This window comes from Neomonachus schauinslandi, chromosome X, assembly GCF_002201575.2.
Source record: "Neomonachus schauinslandi chromosome X, ASM220157v2, whole genome shotgun sequence".
Lineage (NCBI taxonomy): Eukaryota > Metazoa > Chordata > Mammalia > Carnivora > Phocidae > Neomonachus > Neomonachus schauinslandi.
Window position 1 is genome coordinate 106705434 of NC_058419.1, and position 18791 is coordinate 106724224.

Below are 18791 nucleotides of genomic sequence, written 5' to 3' on the forward strand. Positions count from 1 at the left end.
AAGAGGGCAATAAGGATCCGTTAAGGTATTAAGGCCCCCTCTCCAGTTTCCCTACATAAACCCAATCCCATCAGCTCTAAGAATTCTCAACCTACACACTAACTCTTTTGCTGGGTATTCATCCTCCTTGGCTTTTCTATTAGAGTTTGACAGATAATCACTCCCCTGGATTCCAAAATTCTCTCCTTCCCTCATTTCTCTTCCCACCTTCCCAACTGCTGGTTACTCTGCCTCCCCAACTCCTTACTGTAGCCTTGCTCCAGAAGGTACACTCAGCCCTCTTCTCTTCTGCTTTTTATTCCACAGTTTCAACTACCATTTACACAAAGATGAGTCCCCAAATCCACATACTCAAGGTAGCACCTAACACTTCCACCAGACTGCCTGTGGAATATTTTCATCAGGATAGAACCCTGCTTTCTCCTGACATGGCCACTATGGCCTTTTCCTTCTTCCTGCTTAAATTCAGTCAGGTTGTCAGACCTTCTCCGTTTCTTCTCCACAACTTCTCAGGAATCTGTCCCTCTCTTTTTAGTCCCAGTGTCACCGCTTACTCTCAGCTTCCTATTTCCCCATCCCCTCCTCCCCCCACCCCCAACCCAGCACCAGGGGATGAAAATAGCCTCTCCACTGCCCTTTCTGCCACTCCCACAACAAATGACAAGGAATCCTGTTAACATGTGAGGGCTGGGGCCAAGTCCTGAGCAGGCATTCCTGCAATCTGCATCTGGTGCACACTGATCCTCTGAAGCACTGCTTTGATCACAGCACTCCCGCTTGCAGTTCCCCAATATGCAAGCTGCTCTAAAATGTTAACCCCAGCTATCATAACAGACTTATTTGCCATTATTCCCATCATTTTACATCCTATCCGTTTATTTTCTAACAGATATTCTGGCCCAAATGGTGGGTATCCACTCACCTTATTTTTGACATAGGTGAGCAGTAATTATTAAACAGTTTTGACTGATTATTTTTCATTCTATTTTGTCATTACAAAATTCTAATCCAGAAAAAACATGTTTTGTACTTCCAAGCGGAGATGACTATCCTTCAACTTTGTAACCCCTGTGGGGTTAGAAGTAATTCTCTCTGACAACCAGAATGAAACCAATGTTCTTAGAACAGAAGCTACTTAGAAGAGTTCTCAGGATTGCAAAAAACTTAGAGTGGGGAATGTGCACTAATAACATAACTGAAATTGCTCCTGCCTTTGCTGCAACCAAGCCGAGTTGAATCTGGAGACAAATAAGCAGAATGGTTCAGAGAACCAATACTCTAACAATTTAGGTGAACACATACTAACGTTTCGTCTGATTACCAAATGTCCTCAAAAATACTTCTGGGACCCCACTCTCACCTCAAGGTTAGTAAAATAGTCCCTTCCCAGTTGCAAAAATCATGATCCTAAACATGGTGTGGAAGAATTCACAAGAGAAAAATATACAGTTTTAAGGGAAATAATGGGTTGAGAGAAACTCAAAAAATTCACAAAAACTTTCTTCCATTCTTTAAAATAAAGCAATAAAAATACCATACCAAGTTAATAGGTATAGCAAGGGCATTTAACTATCTTAAATTAGGGATAGCGAATATATTTCCATCTTGGATCTCTTGATGCCTAGACACTGTAATGATCCCCCTTCTTGAGCAAGTTAACAAGGTGCTTACATATTTACTTGGCTTTTTGCAGCTATTATGCATACAAGAATTACTTTTCTGCTTTTGGCCTCCCAAAAACTCACTGCTTTTTAATTTTATGACTCAATCCTAGTTCCTCTCCCTAAGTCAAACTCAGAGAATTAAATTGTGCTATACATAGTAAATGGAATTGCTCAAGCTGCAAGAAAGGCAAAAAGCAGATCTGTCTCTAAGAGAATTATTTTTCCTTTTTCTTAAGTAAACTCTACCCCCAACACAGGGCTCGAACCTGCAACCCCGAGATCACGTCGCATTCTCTACTGAGATTTTTCTTTGAGCAAAAGTGGAACTGGTGAAAATTTACATTTAAATCCTAATTAACATCTTCCCTCTTAAGCTACATTTCTTTCCAATTTTTTCCCCACGTTGTTCGATGTTGGCCATTATTTCTTCAGATACCTAATTTTCAAGTATGGAATTATATTTCACTTCTTTTACCAATTCAGCCCTTAAATTAAATTTGCCTCTAAGCTAGCCACTCTTAAATTCGTCAACTCTTTATTTTCACTGCTACCTCTCTAAAAAACTCTGGTTGTCTTACATCCAGAACCCAATGGGGCCTTTCCAATTAAAAGACTTGAGCCCTGGGATGCCTGGGTGGCTCAGTAGGTTAAGCGTCTGCCTTCGGCTCAGGTCACGATCCTAGGGTCCTGGGATCAAGTTCCGCATCAGGCTCCTTGCTCAGTGAGGAGCCTGCTTCTCCCTCTGCTGCTATGCCCTCTGCTTGTGTGCTCTCTGATAAATAAATAAAATCTTAAAAAAAAAAAAAAAAGACTTAAGCCCTTCTAGGGGGCGCCAAGCTGGCTCAGTCTTAACATGCGACTTGATCTCAGGGTCATGAGTTTGAGCCCCATATTGGGCAGAGAGATCACTTAAAAAGAAAAAAAAAAAGACCTGAGCCCTTCTTGAACTCAAGGAATTTTCTTCTGTTGTTTCTATATTTCCTTCCATTTTCTCTGTTCATTCATATTAGAATTTCTACTATATGATGTAAGGACTCCTAAATCTACCCTCCATGTTTCTTTAATTTTTCTTCAAATTTTCTTTCATATTTTCTTTCTACATTCTCAAAACCCCTAAACTTTTTTCTAAGCTAGCTAAATGATCTTCACTTCATCTACTGAATTTTTATCTAAAAGGTCATATTTTAATATCAAAATAAACTTAGTTTCTTTTCCACAGCAATCTTTTCTCCTTTTTTGGGTAGATATAGTATCTTCCCAAATATCTCTGAAGATTTGAAGTTAACTGTGTATTCTAAATTAAACTGTCTCCTCTGCTGTCTCATTATTAAATCGGTTAGATTTGGTGCCTCTTTTGAACTGCTGATTTTCCTCAAAAGCATGATTTTTCTAGGTTGTCAATATCTGTAGATGAAGGTCAAGACCAAAGCTACATTCTGATAGCTGGATTGTATTTCCTCAGCTCAAGTGAGAATCTCTGTTTGCCTAAAAATAAACCTAAATTATGACCACATTGAGAGCTCTAGAGTCTAGAAGAATGAGGCCAAGGGAGAGAAAAGAACCATGTAAACAGCCAGGCTTTCCTTCAATGATGGACAAGCATCCCATCTTTCCACTACTGGAAGTCCAATAACCCTCAGGTTGGCTACAAGCTACCTAAAGCACTGCCCGTTTCTCCCCACAGTACCCACTTTGGAATTTCCTATGGACAATTTGTAAATCAGAGCACTGAATTTCTGGCATTACCTCAGGAGGAAAACCACATGAGAAGACATCTATACCGATAGGTAAATAACTTAGCATTTCATGCCTTTAACTGGCTGTGCCCACAGCTTGCTCTTTCTCCTAGGACATCCCTGCTTCTGAGATCAGGAATGCAGAATGAAATTTCTGGATGGTCCTTCTGACTTTTTGAATAAGGCTACAGGTTCACTAAGCTCCCTAGGGTTTTGCCATTAATTGATTCCCAACTGCTTTATTCAACCAGAAATTCGTCATATTCTGGTTTGCAAGTGGCATACCTCTCAGGTTTTTTTGTTTCTCTGGATTTCTCTACTTCTTCCTCAATGATTTTCAAAGGAAAAAAAAAAGTAAATGTGTGTGTTCTCTAGTCTATCTTGAATCTGAAATCATTATGAATTTGTATGTGTCAAATAAAACATGGAAATATATAAAAACAAAAAAACTATGAGAGAAATAAAAAGAAATCAATAGTAGTGACAAGCTACAACTCTTATCAACACTTGACAGATCAATTACTCAAAAACTAAGGAAAGAGGGGTGCCTAGGTGGCTCAGTCAGTTAAGCATCTGACTCTTGGTTTCAGCTCAGGTCATGATCTCAAGGTCATGACATCAAGCCAGCCCCACCTCGGGCTCCAAGCTCAGCTCGGAGTCTGCTTGGGATTCTCTCTCCCCCTCTCCCTCTGCCTCTCACCCTGCTCTTGTGCGAGTGCGCTCTCTCTCAAATAAATAAAATCTTAAAAAGAAATAAAGGAAAAAGATGTACATAATTAACATTATTAATCTAATAGCTTTATTTCAAATTCCATTCCTGAAGAATAGTATATTTTGTTTTCAAACAACCCTGCCCACCCTCTGTGACAATAAGAGGAAGAAAAAATGCTTGCTGCTGTAAATGTCAGAGCCCCGTCCTTCCTTGCCCTGTCCTACTTGGAACTTCTGTACACTTGCTCAAAATTTCAATGCCAAGTTTTTATTACAGATTAGTTTTTTCCATAAAACCATTCTGAACCAATCAATAACTTCACGGTTTTGGTTAAAGTCTAAGAGTCTGAACTTTCAGAATCTATTAAAATTTGGTCCTAAAATGACAAGTCTTCTTAATGCCTTATTTTTCCAAAGCCCTTATTCATGCTCAGACTAAGAGTTGCCAAAGTACCCTCTGAACCTAGTTGCACTGATGTGCTATCAACACCAAGCACTAGAGTTGTTGTTTTTTTTTTTAAAGATGTTATTTATTTGCCAGAGAGAGGGAACACAAGCAGGGGGAGTGGGAGAGGGAGAAGCAGACTTCCCGCGGAGCAGGGAGCCCGATGCGGGGCTCGATCCCAGGACGCTGGGATCATGACCTGAGACGAAGGCAGACAATGACTGAGCCACCCAGGCGCCCCTGTTTTCGGTAGTATTCTCTCCAGGTTTGGGCAGGAATATAATTTAACAGTGAGTTAGGATGTCTCCTTTTTTGTCCCCTTTTCATTTCCCATACTCTGGAACATCTACTTTTTATTTAAAACAAACTACCCAGGGGGCACCTGGGTGGTTCAGTTAGTCAGGTGTCTGCCTTCTGCTCGGGTCCTGATCTCTGGGTCCTGGGATCGGGCCTCCCGTCCCCACGTCCCATCAGGCTCCCTGCTCAGCGGGCAGTCTGCTTCTCCTTCTCCCTCTGCCCCTCCCCCTGCTCCTGCTCTCTTGTGGAATAAATAAAATCTTTAAAAAATTTAAAAAAAAACTACTCAGTTACATTATAATATAAAGGTATTTTTTTAAAGATTTTATTTTTAAGTAATCTCTGCACCCAACATGGCGCTCAAACTCACAATCCTGAGATCAATAGTCACATGTTGTACCTACTGAGCCAGCCAGGTGCCCCAGAAAGGTATTTTCTTAACAGTTAAAAAATACAACAGGGGTAGAGGGGAGGGGGGTGGGAGGATGGGTTAGCCTGGTGGTGGGTATTGAGGAGGGCACGTTCTGCATGGAGCACTGGGTGTTATGCACAAACAATGAATCATGGAACACTTCATCTAAAACTAATGATGTAATGTATGGGGATTAACATAAGAATAAAAAAAAAAAAGAAAAAAAAATACAACAGGGGGATGCCTGGGTGGCTCAGTGGGTTACGTGTCTGCCTTTGGCTCAGGTCACGATCCCAGGGTCCTGGGATCGAGTCCTACATGGGGCTCCTTGCTCAGCAGGTAGCCTGCTTCTCCCTCTGCCTACTGCTCCCCCTGCTTGTGCTCTCTCTGGCATATAAATAAATAAAAAATCTTAAAAAAAAAATACAATAGGAATGGAGTGCCTGGATGGCTCAGTCAGTTAAGCATCTGACTTCGGCTCAGGTCATAATCTCAGGATCCTGGGATTGAGCCGTGGAAGAGAGCCCCTCAGCGCCCCACCTCAGGCTCCAGGTTCCATGCACAGCAGAGTTGGCTTGTCCCTCTGCACCTCCCCCAGCTCATGCTCACTTGTGTGCGTGTGCTCTCTCGCTCTCAAATAAATAAAGTCTTTTTAAAAAAATACAATAGGAATGAAATACAAATACATGCTACAACATGGATGATCCTCGGAAAGAATAGGCTAAGTGAAAGACACCAGACAGGAAAGACCACGTATTAAATGTCAAGAATAGGCAAATACATACAGATAGAAAGTAGATCAGTGGTTGTGAGGGGTGGGAGTTGGGTGACAATGATTGCTAATGGACACAGGGTTTCTTCTGGGGGTGATAAAATGTCTGAAAATTAGTGGTGATGGTTGCACAACTCTGAATTTACTAAAAACCACTGAATTGTATATTTTTAAAGGGTGAATTCTATAACAATTTTATAAATTATAAAAAACACACGAGTATAAGCAAATCTTAAACTAGTGCATGTTACAACATGTTTTTGGATAGGAGAATGATATATCAACTTATAAAAAAAAACATAGATTAAATTAAGGTAAAACACTAGAAATATTCCTTCTAAAGTCAATTAAGACAAGGACACCCTGGGGTGCCTGGGTGGGTCAGTCGGTTAAGCAACCAACTCTTAATTTTGGCTCAGGTCATGATCTCAGGGTCATGAGTCTAAGCCCAGCACAGAGCTCTGCACTGGGCGTGAAGCCTGCTTAAGATTATCTCTCTCCCTCTCCCTCTCCCTCTGTCCCTCCCCCCCCCCAATTTTCTCTCTCTCTCCCCCCAAAAAAAAAAAAAAAAAAACAAGGACACCCATTAACACTATTAAGATTACATGAGAATTTATAGCCAATGCAATTAGGTAAGATAATAAAATGTAAAATACAATTATTATTTAAAAGAAATTATACTTATTTATATATGATCTAACTGAAATCTAAAGAAACCAACTGAAAAACTACCATCAGTATAAATTTTATAAAGTGTGCTCGTATAAAATTAATAGACTTGAAGACAAAAGCTTTCTTAAATCCCATTGATAAAAATACTTGAAAACTCTAAGTGTGATTAAAAAACACAAATATACAGATAAATCAATCTTGCTCTTCAAACCCACAACTATACTGTCAATTAATCTTTGACAAAGCAGGAAAGAATATGCAACAGGAAAAAGATAGTCTCGCCAACAAATGGTGTTGGGAAAACTGGACAGTTACATGCAAAAGAATGAAACTGGACCGCTTTCTTACACCACACACAAAAATAAATTCAAAATGGATGAAAGACCTAAATGTGAGACACGAAACCATTAAAATCCTAGAAGAAAACACAGGCAGTTAACTTTTTCAACACAGGCAAAAGCAACTTCTTTCTAGGTATGTCTCCCGAGGCAAGGGAAACAAAAGCAAAAACAAACTGTTGGGACATAATCAAAATAAAAAGTTCCTGCACAGCAAAACAGACTTAAAAAAAAAAAAAAGATGTGTGTATGTATGTATGTATTTTGAGAGACAGTGCAAACGAACATGAGTGCGGGGGGGGGGGTGACACAGAGAGAGAGGGAGAGAGAGAATCCCAAGCAGACTCCCTGCTGAGCATAGAGCCTGACACAGGTTCTCAATCTCACAACCCTAAGATCATGACCTGAGCCAAAACCAAGAGTCGGACGCCCAACCGACTCAGCCACCCAGGTGCCCCAAGAAACACTCTTAACTATAGAGAAAAAACTGATGGTTACCAGAGGGGAGGTGGGTGAGGGGATGGGTTAAATAAGTTGTATGGAAGTGCTGAATCACTGTATTGTACACGTGAAACTAATATTACACTGTATGTTAACTAAATGGAATTTAAATAAAAACTTAAAAAAAAGTCTTGTTCTTCAATATGTTGAATAGTATCAACTCTCCCTTAATTAACCTCTACATTCAATTGAAATCCCAATACACTTTTGTTGTACATCAGCTGATCTTATATATGTAGGTCTTCTTTCAGTCTGTTCTATTCCACTGATCAATCTGGCTTTGTGCCCACTGTTTTAATCACTCTAACTTTATAATAAGCTTTGATATATAGTAGTGTAAGTCTTCCAACTTCTTTTCCAAGATCGCCTTTGCTATTCCAGGCCCTTTGCATTTCCCTATAAATTTGAGAACTGGTCTATCAAAAAAAAAAAAAAAAAAAAAGTCCTGTTGGGGTTTTGTTTGGCATTGCATCGAATCTCTACATATCACAACTGACCTGTCTGTAATATTGATACTTCTGATCCATGGATGTTGTATCTCTCCCCACCACTTCTTAGTAAAGCTTTTACTAAAGGTCTTAGTATGTTTTTATTTAATTTCCAGTTAACACAAAGTGCAATATTAGTTCCAGGTACACAATACAGTGATTCAACACTTCCATACGATACCCGGTGCTCATCACAACAAGTGCACTCCTTGATCCCCATCACCTGTTTAGTCCGTCCCCTCATCCACCTCCACTCTGGTAACCATCAGTTTATTCTCTATAGTTAAGACTCTGTTTCTTGGTTTGCCTCTCTCTCTTTTTCCTCCTCTGCTTCTTTGTTTTGTTTCTTAAATCATACATATGAGTGAAATCATATGGCATTTGTCTCTGACTTATTTCGCTTAGCTTAATACTCTCTAGCTCCATCCATGTTGTTGCAAACGGCAAGATGTCATTCTTTTTTTATGGTTGAGTAATAGGTACTGGCTTTTAAATTTGACTTTCAAATTGTTTATTGTTAATATAGAGAAATATAATTAATTTTTGCATATCAATCAATGCTAACCAACTATAATGCAACAATATTAGAAATAAATGTCCCAGAAACAACAGAAAAAAAATCCCACAGATTTAAAAACAAAGTTCTAAGTAATTCAATGGGCAATAGGAAAATTATGAAAATCACAATATATTTAGAACTAAATAGGGGTGCCTGGGTGGCTCAGTCAGTTAAGCATCTGCCTTTGGCTCAGGTCATGATCCCAGAGTCCTGGGATCGAGCCCTGCATCGGGCTCCCTGCTTAGCGGGGAGCCTGCTTCTCCCTCTGCCTGCAGCTCCCCCTGCTTGTGTTCTCTCTCTCTCACCCTCAAATAAATAAATAAAATCTTAAAAGAAAAAAAAAGAACTAAATAATAAAAATGAATTCATGTCAAAATCATAGCATCTAGTTACAGTTCAGAGAAAAATTACAGTTTTAAAGGCATATTAAGAGCAGAAATTAAATATTAATGAGCTAGGGGCGCCTGGGTGGCTCAGTCGTTAATCGTCTGCCTCGGCTCAGGTCATGATCCCGGGGTCCTGGGATCGAGCCCCACATCGGGCTCCCTGCTCCGCGGGAAGCCTGCTTCTCCCTCTCCCACCCACCCCCCCGCTTGTGTTCCCTCTCTCGCTGTGTCTCTCTCTGTAAAATAAATAAATAAAATCTTTAAAAAAAAAAATTTATGAGCTAAACCTTCAACTAAAATTTTTTAAATATCAGAATAAATGCAAATAAAGTAGAAGGAAAGAAATATTAATCATATCAGTAGGAACAGAAAGGATCAATAAAAGAACTATTTGGAAAGCCTTAATAATATAGGCAAGTTACTGGTAGTACTGGTCAGAAAAAAAAGAAATTAATGAAATTAATATTTTAAAGTCATTATCAAAGCCTATATTTTATACCAGTATATTTGGAAATTTATATTTTTCTAAAATATTGTTCCTTTTGTATAAATAACAACAAAAAAAAACAACCAAAAGCCAAAAAGACTTATCATCATGAAACTATTACTGTATCAAAAACCAAATCACAAGAAATACCAGTTTCACAGATGAATTCTACCTGACCTTCAGGAAACAGAGCATCTCTATAAAATACAACTTGTTTAAAATATAACTCATCCTATAAAGTTAGCATAAGCTTATTATCGAAACAAAACAAAGACTACACCAAAAAGGAAAAGTATTTGGCAATAACAAAGGGATGCATATATCCAGGGCATCCAAAGACAGTTTAAAATAGAAAATCTAGGGATGCCTGGGTAGCTTAGTTGGTTAAGGGTCTGACTCTCGATCTCAGCTCAGGTCTTGATCTCAGGGTCATGAATTCAAGCCCCATGTTGGGCTTCACACTGGGCATGGAGCCTACATTAAAAAAAAAAAAATCTATCAATGCAATTCATCACACCAACAGATGCAGTAAAAGCACTAAAAAAAAAAAAAAATCAACTGTTCAAGACAAAAACTCTAAAATGATAAGTAGAAAATAAACTAATAACATCTATCCCCTCAAAAAAAAAACCCACTACAGCATATTTAATGTTAAAATATTAGAAGCACTCCATTAAAGTATCTAGAGAAGGATGCCTGATACCAACGCTTCCATTCAACTGTGCTAAATGCATTAGTCAATGCAGATCCAAAAAAAATAAAAAGAAACAGGAGGCAAAATCTAATGGAAAAGAAGAAATAAAACCTTCATTATTCACACTCAGCTACTTAGAAAATGCAAAAGAATTATAAACTATCACTTGCACGTTTCATTCAATCTAAAGATACTACCAACTATAAGATGCACCCTTGTTTTACATACAAGAAAAAACACTGCCAATTAAACTGATGTCACACTTTATCTAGAATTTTCATTTTAGATTGAGACCATTCTTTTAGACTTATATTTTATCATATCTTGCACATATATAGAAAGAAAAATAAAAGCAAAAAGAAATTGGTATGATTTTCCTAAAACTTCACATTCAGGGTCCTACCACGGATTGCTTTTCTACTCAAAGCTATCCAATCTTTCTTACAATATTGTCCTCTGCCAACAGGAGTGTTGGTGACGTAGCATTTCTTAAAATGCTTCATTATCATCTGTGGGATTTTCTTTCCAGTCAGACATCCACTTCACAATTTCTGCCTTCAGCTGTAGTGTTTGGCATGAAATAACAACACAACAATGCACATGCTCATTTAAGTGATGACAAAATGAAGAGTGTTGACCAAGTGTGTGCATGTGTATGCAATGAGAACTATATCATAACTGCTGCCTGAACAACAGTGATTATAAGGTGGCCTACCGAAAACCTATTTTGATTTTATAAATTCTAAAATATAGGGGAGAAAAGTGCATCTCAGAATCTATGAAATATAGTAAGAGCAAAAATCAGCAAGGTTACATGATGAATACACCTAAGGCCGTAGTATTCCCTATACATTAGCAATAACTAAATAAAAATAATAACTAATAACAAAATCCTATTCACAACAAAAATTGCATAGTATCTAGCAAAAAAATCTAACAAAAGCTGTGCAAGAGCTTTATGAAAAGCAGCAGAGCATGCTCAGATTGAAATCCCAGCTCCACTACTTAGTATGTATACTATCTATACGTGTCTATATATTTATTCTATAAATTTGACACAAATATAATAAAAATCCAAATTTTTCATAGACATTGACAAACCAACCCAAAAATAAAAAGAAAACAGCTTTAAAAGTTTTGAAGAAAAACAACGTATTATAAAGCAAAAAAAAAAAATTTTAGTTATAAAGCTATCATTATTAAATCAGAGTGATACAGATACAGAGAGTTAAACAGACCAATGAAAGCAGAAGAAACTAGAAACAGATGTGTATATATTGTATGAGAATTTATTGTATGAGAATACAATAAACCTCAGGAGTTTCACTATAAATCAGTGGGGAGAAAGGCTGAATTACTCAATGAATCCATATTAAAAAAATAAAGTTAGATCCCTACATCACACAACAGAAAAAAAATTCCAGATGAATTAATGACCTAAATATGAAAAAGTACGGTATCAGTATGACCTTGGGGTAAGGGAAGAACTTCCTGCAGATACAAAAAAACATAAGTCATCAATGAAAAAAAAAAGTGAGAAAACTGGCTACCTTCACATTAAGAAGTCCTACACAAACAAGCTAAAAGATAAGCCACAGACTAAGAAATGGTATTTTCAGTATTTATAATTATAAATCATTAGTATTCAGAATATAGAAAGAATATCCACCAATCAATGAGAAAAAGGAAACAACCCAACAGAAAAATGGACCCAAAGATAAAATAAGCAAATCACAGAAAATCCAAATGGTCAATAAATACATGGGGAAAAAAGCTCAACCTCAACAGTAATCTAAGAAATGCAAAGAGAAAACAGCAATGAGATACAATTTATACACAACAGATTGGAAAAAATTGCAAAGGCTAATCTTTTGGCAGTAGTCTCCAGAAATAGAGGCTGATACACAGCTGGTGGGAGTGTCAAATGGAACAAAATTTGATGATGCTGCAATTCCCAGTAAAGTTGACAAATGCACACTCCTGAATGTAGCAATTCTACATCTATAATCTCAAGAGAGAAGAACCCTGTGTAAGGATGTTCACAGCAGCATTGTTTGAAACTGCACAAAACTACAAACAACATAATGGCTGCTCCATAAGAATAGATAAATAAACCACAGTATATTTATACATTGAAATACAAGTATAATGAATTAGATCAGTAGTTTTCAAACTTCTTCATCTCAGGATCCCCTTACATTCTTATAAATTGAGGACCCCAAAGAATTTTTCTTTATGTGGGTTCTATCTACAGATATTTATAATAGAAATAAAATCTGAGACATTTAAAAATTAATTCGTTAAAAACAAGCCAACTGTAAACACTTATTTTTAAATAACTATTTTTCAAAACAAAAAAATAAGTGAAAAGAATAGTATTATTTTACATTTCTGCAAATCTCTTTAAAGATAGGCTTAATAGAGAACAGCTGGATTCCCATAAGTGCTTCTGGGTTCAACCTATTATGACATCATGTATCACGCAGCCTCTGTACAGCACTCATGCAGTGCACACAAGAATGCGGCCAGAAGAATCTTATGGATCCCTGGGAATTCCCAGAGCACACTCTGAGAACTCCTGAACTAGACCCACACACAAAATGGATAAACCTCAAAAACACAATGTTAAGTGAAAAAAAAAAAAAAAAAAAGAGATGACACACACAGTATGATACCATTTATGTAAAGTTAAAACACAAAAACCAATACCTGATAATGGTTTTGGTACATACATATGAGGACAATTGTTACTTCTTGCAAAGAAAAGACAGGAATGGGATGGGGGGGCACTCTTTAAACGGATGTGAGATTTTCTTAAACAAAAAAAGTTATGAAGCAAATATGTAATAAACTATTAAGTTCTGTTAAATCTTGGTGATGCTTGCTTTTCAGGAGTTCTGAAATATTTCACAATTTAAAAATCTTAAATATATTTTTAAAAATCCTATACTTACTTCTCACTGATTTTTCCTTAAAGTGTGCCTCCTCTGAATAAAATATAGTTATGAGATACCTGGATTTTTTTTTTTTTTTAAGATTTATTTATTTGACAGAAAGAGACACAGCGAGAGAGGGAACACAAGCAGGGGGAGTGGGGGAGGGAGAAGCAGGCTTCCCGCTGAGCAGGGAGCCCGATGCGGGGCTTGATCCCAGGACCCTGAGATCATGACCTGAGCCGAAGGCAGGTGCTTAACGACTGAGCCACCCAGGCGCTCCTGGATTTTTTTTTTTTTTTAAGATTTATTTATTTAGGGGCACCTGGATGGCTCAGTAGGTTGAGCATCTGCCTTTGGCTCAGGTCATGATCCGGGGGTCCTGGAATCAGCCCCATATTAGGCTCCCTGCTAAGCTTCTCCCTTTCCCTCTGCCCTTCCCCCTACTCGTGCTCCCCTTCTCTCTCAAATAAATAAATAAAAATACTTTTTAAAAAGATTTTTTATTTTAGAGGGAGAGCACATCCTAGCGGGAGGGCCAGAGGGAGAGGGAGAGAGTATCTCAAGCAGACTCCACACTGAGTGTGGAGCCCAATGCAGGGACTGATCCCAAGCCAAAACCAAGAGTCGGACACTTAATTGATTATGCCACCCAGGTGCTCCAAGATACCTGGGTTTTTATTTACAAAGTTGTTTGGAAACATAATTTGACAGGAATAAGAATAGATTGGCCATATTAACCCCAAAAAGTTAAGCCGTGGGGGCAGGGGTTACCTAGCTCATGTAGTGTGCCTTAATATGTATATTCCTTGGTCAAAGGACACACAGATTAGATGCCTTACTACCTGAAAACTAATCACCTACAAAAAGTTTTCTATAACCAATAACTGAGATCATTGTTTTTAGAGATAATGACCATATGCCAGGTACTGCTCGAGGATAATAAAGGAGAACCTACCTCTACATTCAGGTTCAGAAAAGATGACAAAAATATAAGCACGCAGTTAAAATTTAATAGGTTAAATACCAAATTAAAGTTGCCCACACTGATATGAGACAAAGAAGAATGAGCCTGGAAAAACAATAGTGCCAATAAGAAAAAGAAAGTGAGACAGCAAGACTTGTTTGAGGGACTCTGGGTTAAAAAACAAATAAGAAAAAAGACTATAAATAGTACTGGACATCTACAATATACCAGATAAATTTGGTTTCAGCCAAATGTTGAGATAGTAACACACCTGGGTAGAGATGGTCAGTAGGCAACTGGAAATGCTAGATGAGAAATTAGAAAAGAGGGTAGGCATGGTAAAGGGACATTAAAACCAAGGGAGAAGATTCAAGAAAAAGGAGAGAGGATTGACCTTGAGGGAAATACCATGACAGAAGACAGAAAAAGCACAGAAAGTTTCTGAAACAAAGAACACTTTTATTTGATACACCCAATGACATGTGAAAGTTTCCCAATTTCGGAAATAGTGGATTCAGGAATAAGTGCAATGAAAAGAAATAAAAGTACTGGTGAAGGGAACGAGAAGACAAGTGAGGTTTTTCTAAGATAAGCAAACCTAGGAATGTTTCTAAGGAGAGGGAAAGGCACAGAGAGGGCAATGATGCAAGCAGCAGAATCACTGAAAGAGCCCCATCCCAGACAGGTGGAGCAGACGGGCAGAGCAGTTGTGGGCTTGAAGGAGGTCAATTCTTCCTGCAGCGAAAAGAACGGGAGGAAAGCCTAGGTAGAGACAGAGGAAGAGTATGCAGTGGAAACGAAGGAAACTCAAATGCTTAGATCAGATTGTTGTCTATCTTTCTGGTTTAAGTAAGAGATTAGGTAATCTCTGTGAGGCTGAGGGGTTTCAAGGACGGGTGGAAGAGTCTGAGAGTAGAAAAATAGTCTGGAATCACCAGTGTACACAAACACAACACAAGCAAGGTCATCAATGATAATTACGAGTCTGGATGGGGTTAGAGAGGAAGCATTTACAAAGAGCAATGTGGAAAAAAAAATTTTTTTTAATGCACTGTGAGCATGTTTTTTAAAAAAGGAAACTGGAACCTATCTGAAATATACACATAAATTAAGAACTAACACCTCACTTATCCAAAATGGTTGGGTAATAAGGTGTTAACACCAGTCAATTTCCCAGATCATCAAGGTCTACCCTTTCAGGCAAAAACATTTTATACTTAATGGTTTCCGATAGAAATCCTTCTAAACTACACATGATCTGTCTTCTTAACTATGCAACTTGAGTCTCAATCTTAACCACCTACTCCTGCTGTACTGCGTGTGCAGCTAGACAGTTCTCTTTTTTACAGCTCTCCTAGGTCTTTCCCAGCTGTCAAGATAGAAAGCAACTGGTTCTTCTAAGTTTATGTTTATCCTTACCACCTCAACAACTGCAGCCCACTTGCTTAGCAACCTGCTTGTAGTCAGCCTTCTACAATGCAGTGTTTCTCCAGCTTTCCTAAACCATGGCCCCTTCCTTATGTTAAACATGAGAATCTTCAGTTCCCTTCCGTCCTCTCCCAGAGCATCAGTGCTCTGACCTCTTGCGGTCCAGGAAAATGGAAAAACTGAAACAACTTTCTAGTCAATACTGACGCTACCTATAGATTTAGATCATAAAATTCGAGGAAACACATTCCCCACACGTCCACCTAGGACAGTCAAATAGTAATCAAAACATGAGAAGGTTTGGCTTAGCAAACAGCCTTAACAAAAGGGTAGTTACTCTCACGGGGGGAAGAACAGGGATTGCAAAAGGCCATCTGAAGGCTGCTGCCTTTTGAGTAATCTTTCTTCTAACTTTTCAAACTGACTTCTTAAAAAATCACCATGAGAATACTTACAGGTTCATTGCTCATTTTCGTAAGTAACCCATAGCACTAGTGCTGCAATTTTCAACCACAATAAATGAAAAGTTAGAAACCTCTCCCTCTTTGTTTACTACAGAAATTATAACTCAGAACTACACGTTATTTGGAGTGAAGTTAGGAGAGAAAAGAGCAGCTCTCTAGTACAAACGGATCATTGAAGTAGCAGCAAAACTGGCTTAACTTCTGAACAGTTTTGATAATCATTCAGGTAGTGAAAACATTGATCCACTTGCTACTCTCATTATTTCTCAACTCTGAAACCTTTCCTAGTCCAATGGAACTGCTAAGGAAATATGAAGCCCAGCTCAGGTGTATCGTCATCCTTCTACGTGAGGGCTTCCCCGGGCAGCCCGATCATATAAGCCCCTCCACCTGGCAAGCAAGTTCTTCCACCTTTTCTAGCCAGGATTCCCACCACCCTCCCACCTTCACCATCGACTCCTGCCAAACTACAAATACTTGCTGCTTTGTTTTTAGTTTTGTTTTTTTCCAAATACTATTTTGTGAAGAAGCTTCACCCTTGAAATGCCCTTTCCCCAGGCCCCACCTCTGCTTAACAAAGTCCTACCCATCCTTAAGTAACCTCAAAATGTCACCTACTTCAGAAATCTTTTCCTCATGCTCCAAATAGAAACTCTGCCTTCCTCTGAAACCCCAGTAATTCGTTGTACCTTTTCCGCAGCACTTGAGTGCAATTCACCACGTCTCCTCCGCCTCTGAACAGTGAACTTCTTGCAGCCACCGTATGCATTACAAGAACCTTTCTAATCTTTCTTATCAGCCAGCACAGCGCATCGGTAACACTGGGTTCCAAGTTTACTGGGGAGTTGTGCAGTATGCAATCAAAAGTCCTTTAGGGGACAGAATGCTATCTAAGAAGTTTTCAAATCAAATAAACTAAAAAACATGGCAAGCAGATGAATAAAGACTGCAGCACTAAGAAAATAAAAAACTTTCTGCCCTTCTTACTCCTCAAAAATAAGTTAATACCAACAGATCACGAATAGCTTAAATGGACCTTTTCAAGAAAGTTGTTTTCAAATAAATGAGCTGAAAAGACTCCTTTAAAAATGTATTCGTTTTCGTGCTGTGCAAATTACACTTTGCCCCCTGTTGGATAAAAGAGTGATGAGAACTTCTTTCCTATCGAATTTTATTTTTCTTTCTTTATTCAGGTACTAGAAAAAGCAGTGAGTGTTGGAAAATCGCATCTAGGGCACCATAATAGCCACGTACAACGTTGAGTAAAAATAAAATGTCGTGGGGTTCCATTTGCCGTAGTGAGCCCAGATGTCTGGTCTGCCACCCGTCCCGACAGCCCCCGTGTTGCTACAGGAGCGGGAGAAAGGCGCGGGGCCAGGGACGCTGAGGGACGAGATGGCCGCCTGCGGCAGCTCAGTTAAAATACAGCGGAAGCAGCAGCCAGTCACGGGGCTGCGGGAGGGAGGGCAGCAAGGTGGCGCTGCCGCCGAGCGCCTAGAGCCTGAGCGCCCATCATGGCGGCAAGGGCAATGGCCGCTGCGGGGAGCGAGCACGCCCCCTCCGCGCGCACACGCTGCCGTGCCGGGCCTCGGGGGCCCGTCACCGGAGCCGCCGCCGCCGCCGCCGCCGCCGCCGCCCGCTCTCCGACCCCCCCTCACGGGCTGTAGCGGAATTTTCTCCTCAGACACCGCCTTCAAGATGGCGGCTCCCCCTCCCGACAACCCCCCTCATCCTCCCCTGCAGCAGGCGCCGAGCCGCCGCCATCTTGTCCCCCGTCCCTCCCCCCCTCGCCGATATTTACATAGCGAAAATCGGCCCGGCCGGCCTGCGGCCTTCACCTCACGCCTGCAGCCTTCGCCTCCTTGCCAGGCCTCGCCCCCGCGCGGTGCCCCGGGCAGGCCGCGGCGCCGACCCGACGCCCCTCCGCCGCCTCCCGGGCCACCGGGCGACCCTCCCCCAACCCCCGCCCGTTCACGGAGCGCGCCTCCGCCGCCGCTCGGGGCAGCCGGGCTCCTCCCCGGGCCTAACTGCGGCCTCCTCGGGGCCTGCTCGGCGCCACGCGCCGCACCGCCCGGCCTAGCGCGGAAGGGCGCCTCGCGGGCCGCCGACCAGGCCGGGACCAGGCCGCTGCGCGCGCGCTAGGCCCCACGGCCGCGGCGGCGCCCGGAACTCACCGGACGGACGTGCGGGCGGTCGGCGACGGTGGCGGGTGCTGCAGGCCGGCCTTTCTCTGGAGCACTGGGCCGGGCTCCGGCTGGTGGGGCGGGCGGAGGGAGGGAGGAGGGGCCGAGCTCGGAGCTGACAAAAAGCGGCCCAGCTCCCCGGCACGGGCCCGCCGTCAGCACGTCACGTCACCGCCCGGGAGAGAGACCCAGGAAAATGCGGAAGGGTAGATAGGCCCCCTCCTCCGCCCGGTGTGTCCCCTTGGCGCCCCGGGTCGGCGCCGCTCACGGTCCGCGACCGGGGAGCCCAGTGGCCTCGCTGCGGCGGGGTCTCCGGCGGCCGGAGTCTCCGTGACAGCGCCCCCCTTCTTTCCACCTCCTCCGCGCTCCCGCCCGCCGCCGCCGCCGCCGCTACACACGCGCCGCTGCCGCCGCCTCGGCCGTAAAGCCCGCGCGGGGCCGCGGTCTTCCGACCCCGTGGAGAGGCGGGCGGCCCGCACCCGACCCGGCCTGGCCGCCCCCCACCATCTCCCGTGGGCCTCGGCCACCCCCCGGGCCCTCCCCGGAGACCTACCGCCTCTCCGCGCCTGTCTCGGCCGAGGCGCCTGCTCGAGTTGTTTGCAGGCCCTCAGACCCCCGCCCGCAGTAAATGTGTTTTCTTCATCCCTGTGGCTG

The 18791-nt window shown here is 41.4% G+C and overlaps 2 protein-coding genes across 2 annotated transcripts in view; one reads left to right on the forward strand and one right to left on the reverse strand.

Moving 5' to 3' along the window:
- ZFX (zinc finger protein X-linked) overlaps positions 1–18174 on the reverse strand; it is a 55456-nt gene extending 37282 nt beyond the window's left edge. The window contains exon 1 of the mRNA XM_021705630.2: positions 18129–18174. The gene's annotated coding sequence lies outside the window, so the exon portion shown is untranslated. The remainder of the gene's footprint in view (positions 1–18128) is intronic.
- LOC123323389 (basic salivary proline-rich protein 3-like) lies at positions 17350–18096 on the forward strand. The gene has a single exon (XM_044911627.1). It carries the CDS (start codon positions 17350–17352, stop codon positions 18094–18096), a length of 747 nt encoding a protein of 248 aa, XP_044767562.1.
- Positions 18175–18791: the final 617 nt, after the last annotated feature.

Coding starts and splice junctions, on each gene's coding strand:
- LOC123323389 (XM_044911627.1), top strand. CDS start 17,350: ATGGCCGCCTGCGGCAGCTCAGTTAAAATACAGCGGAAGCAGCAGCCA.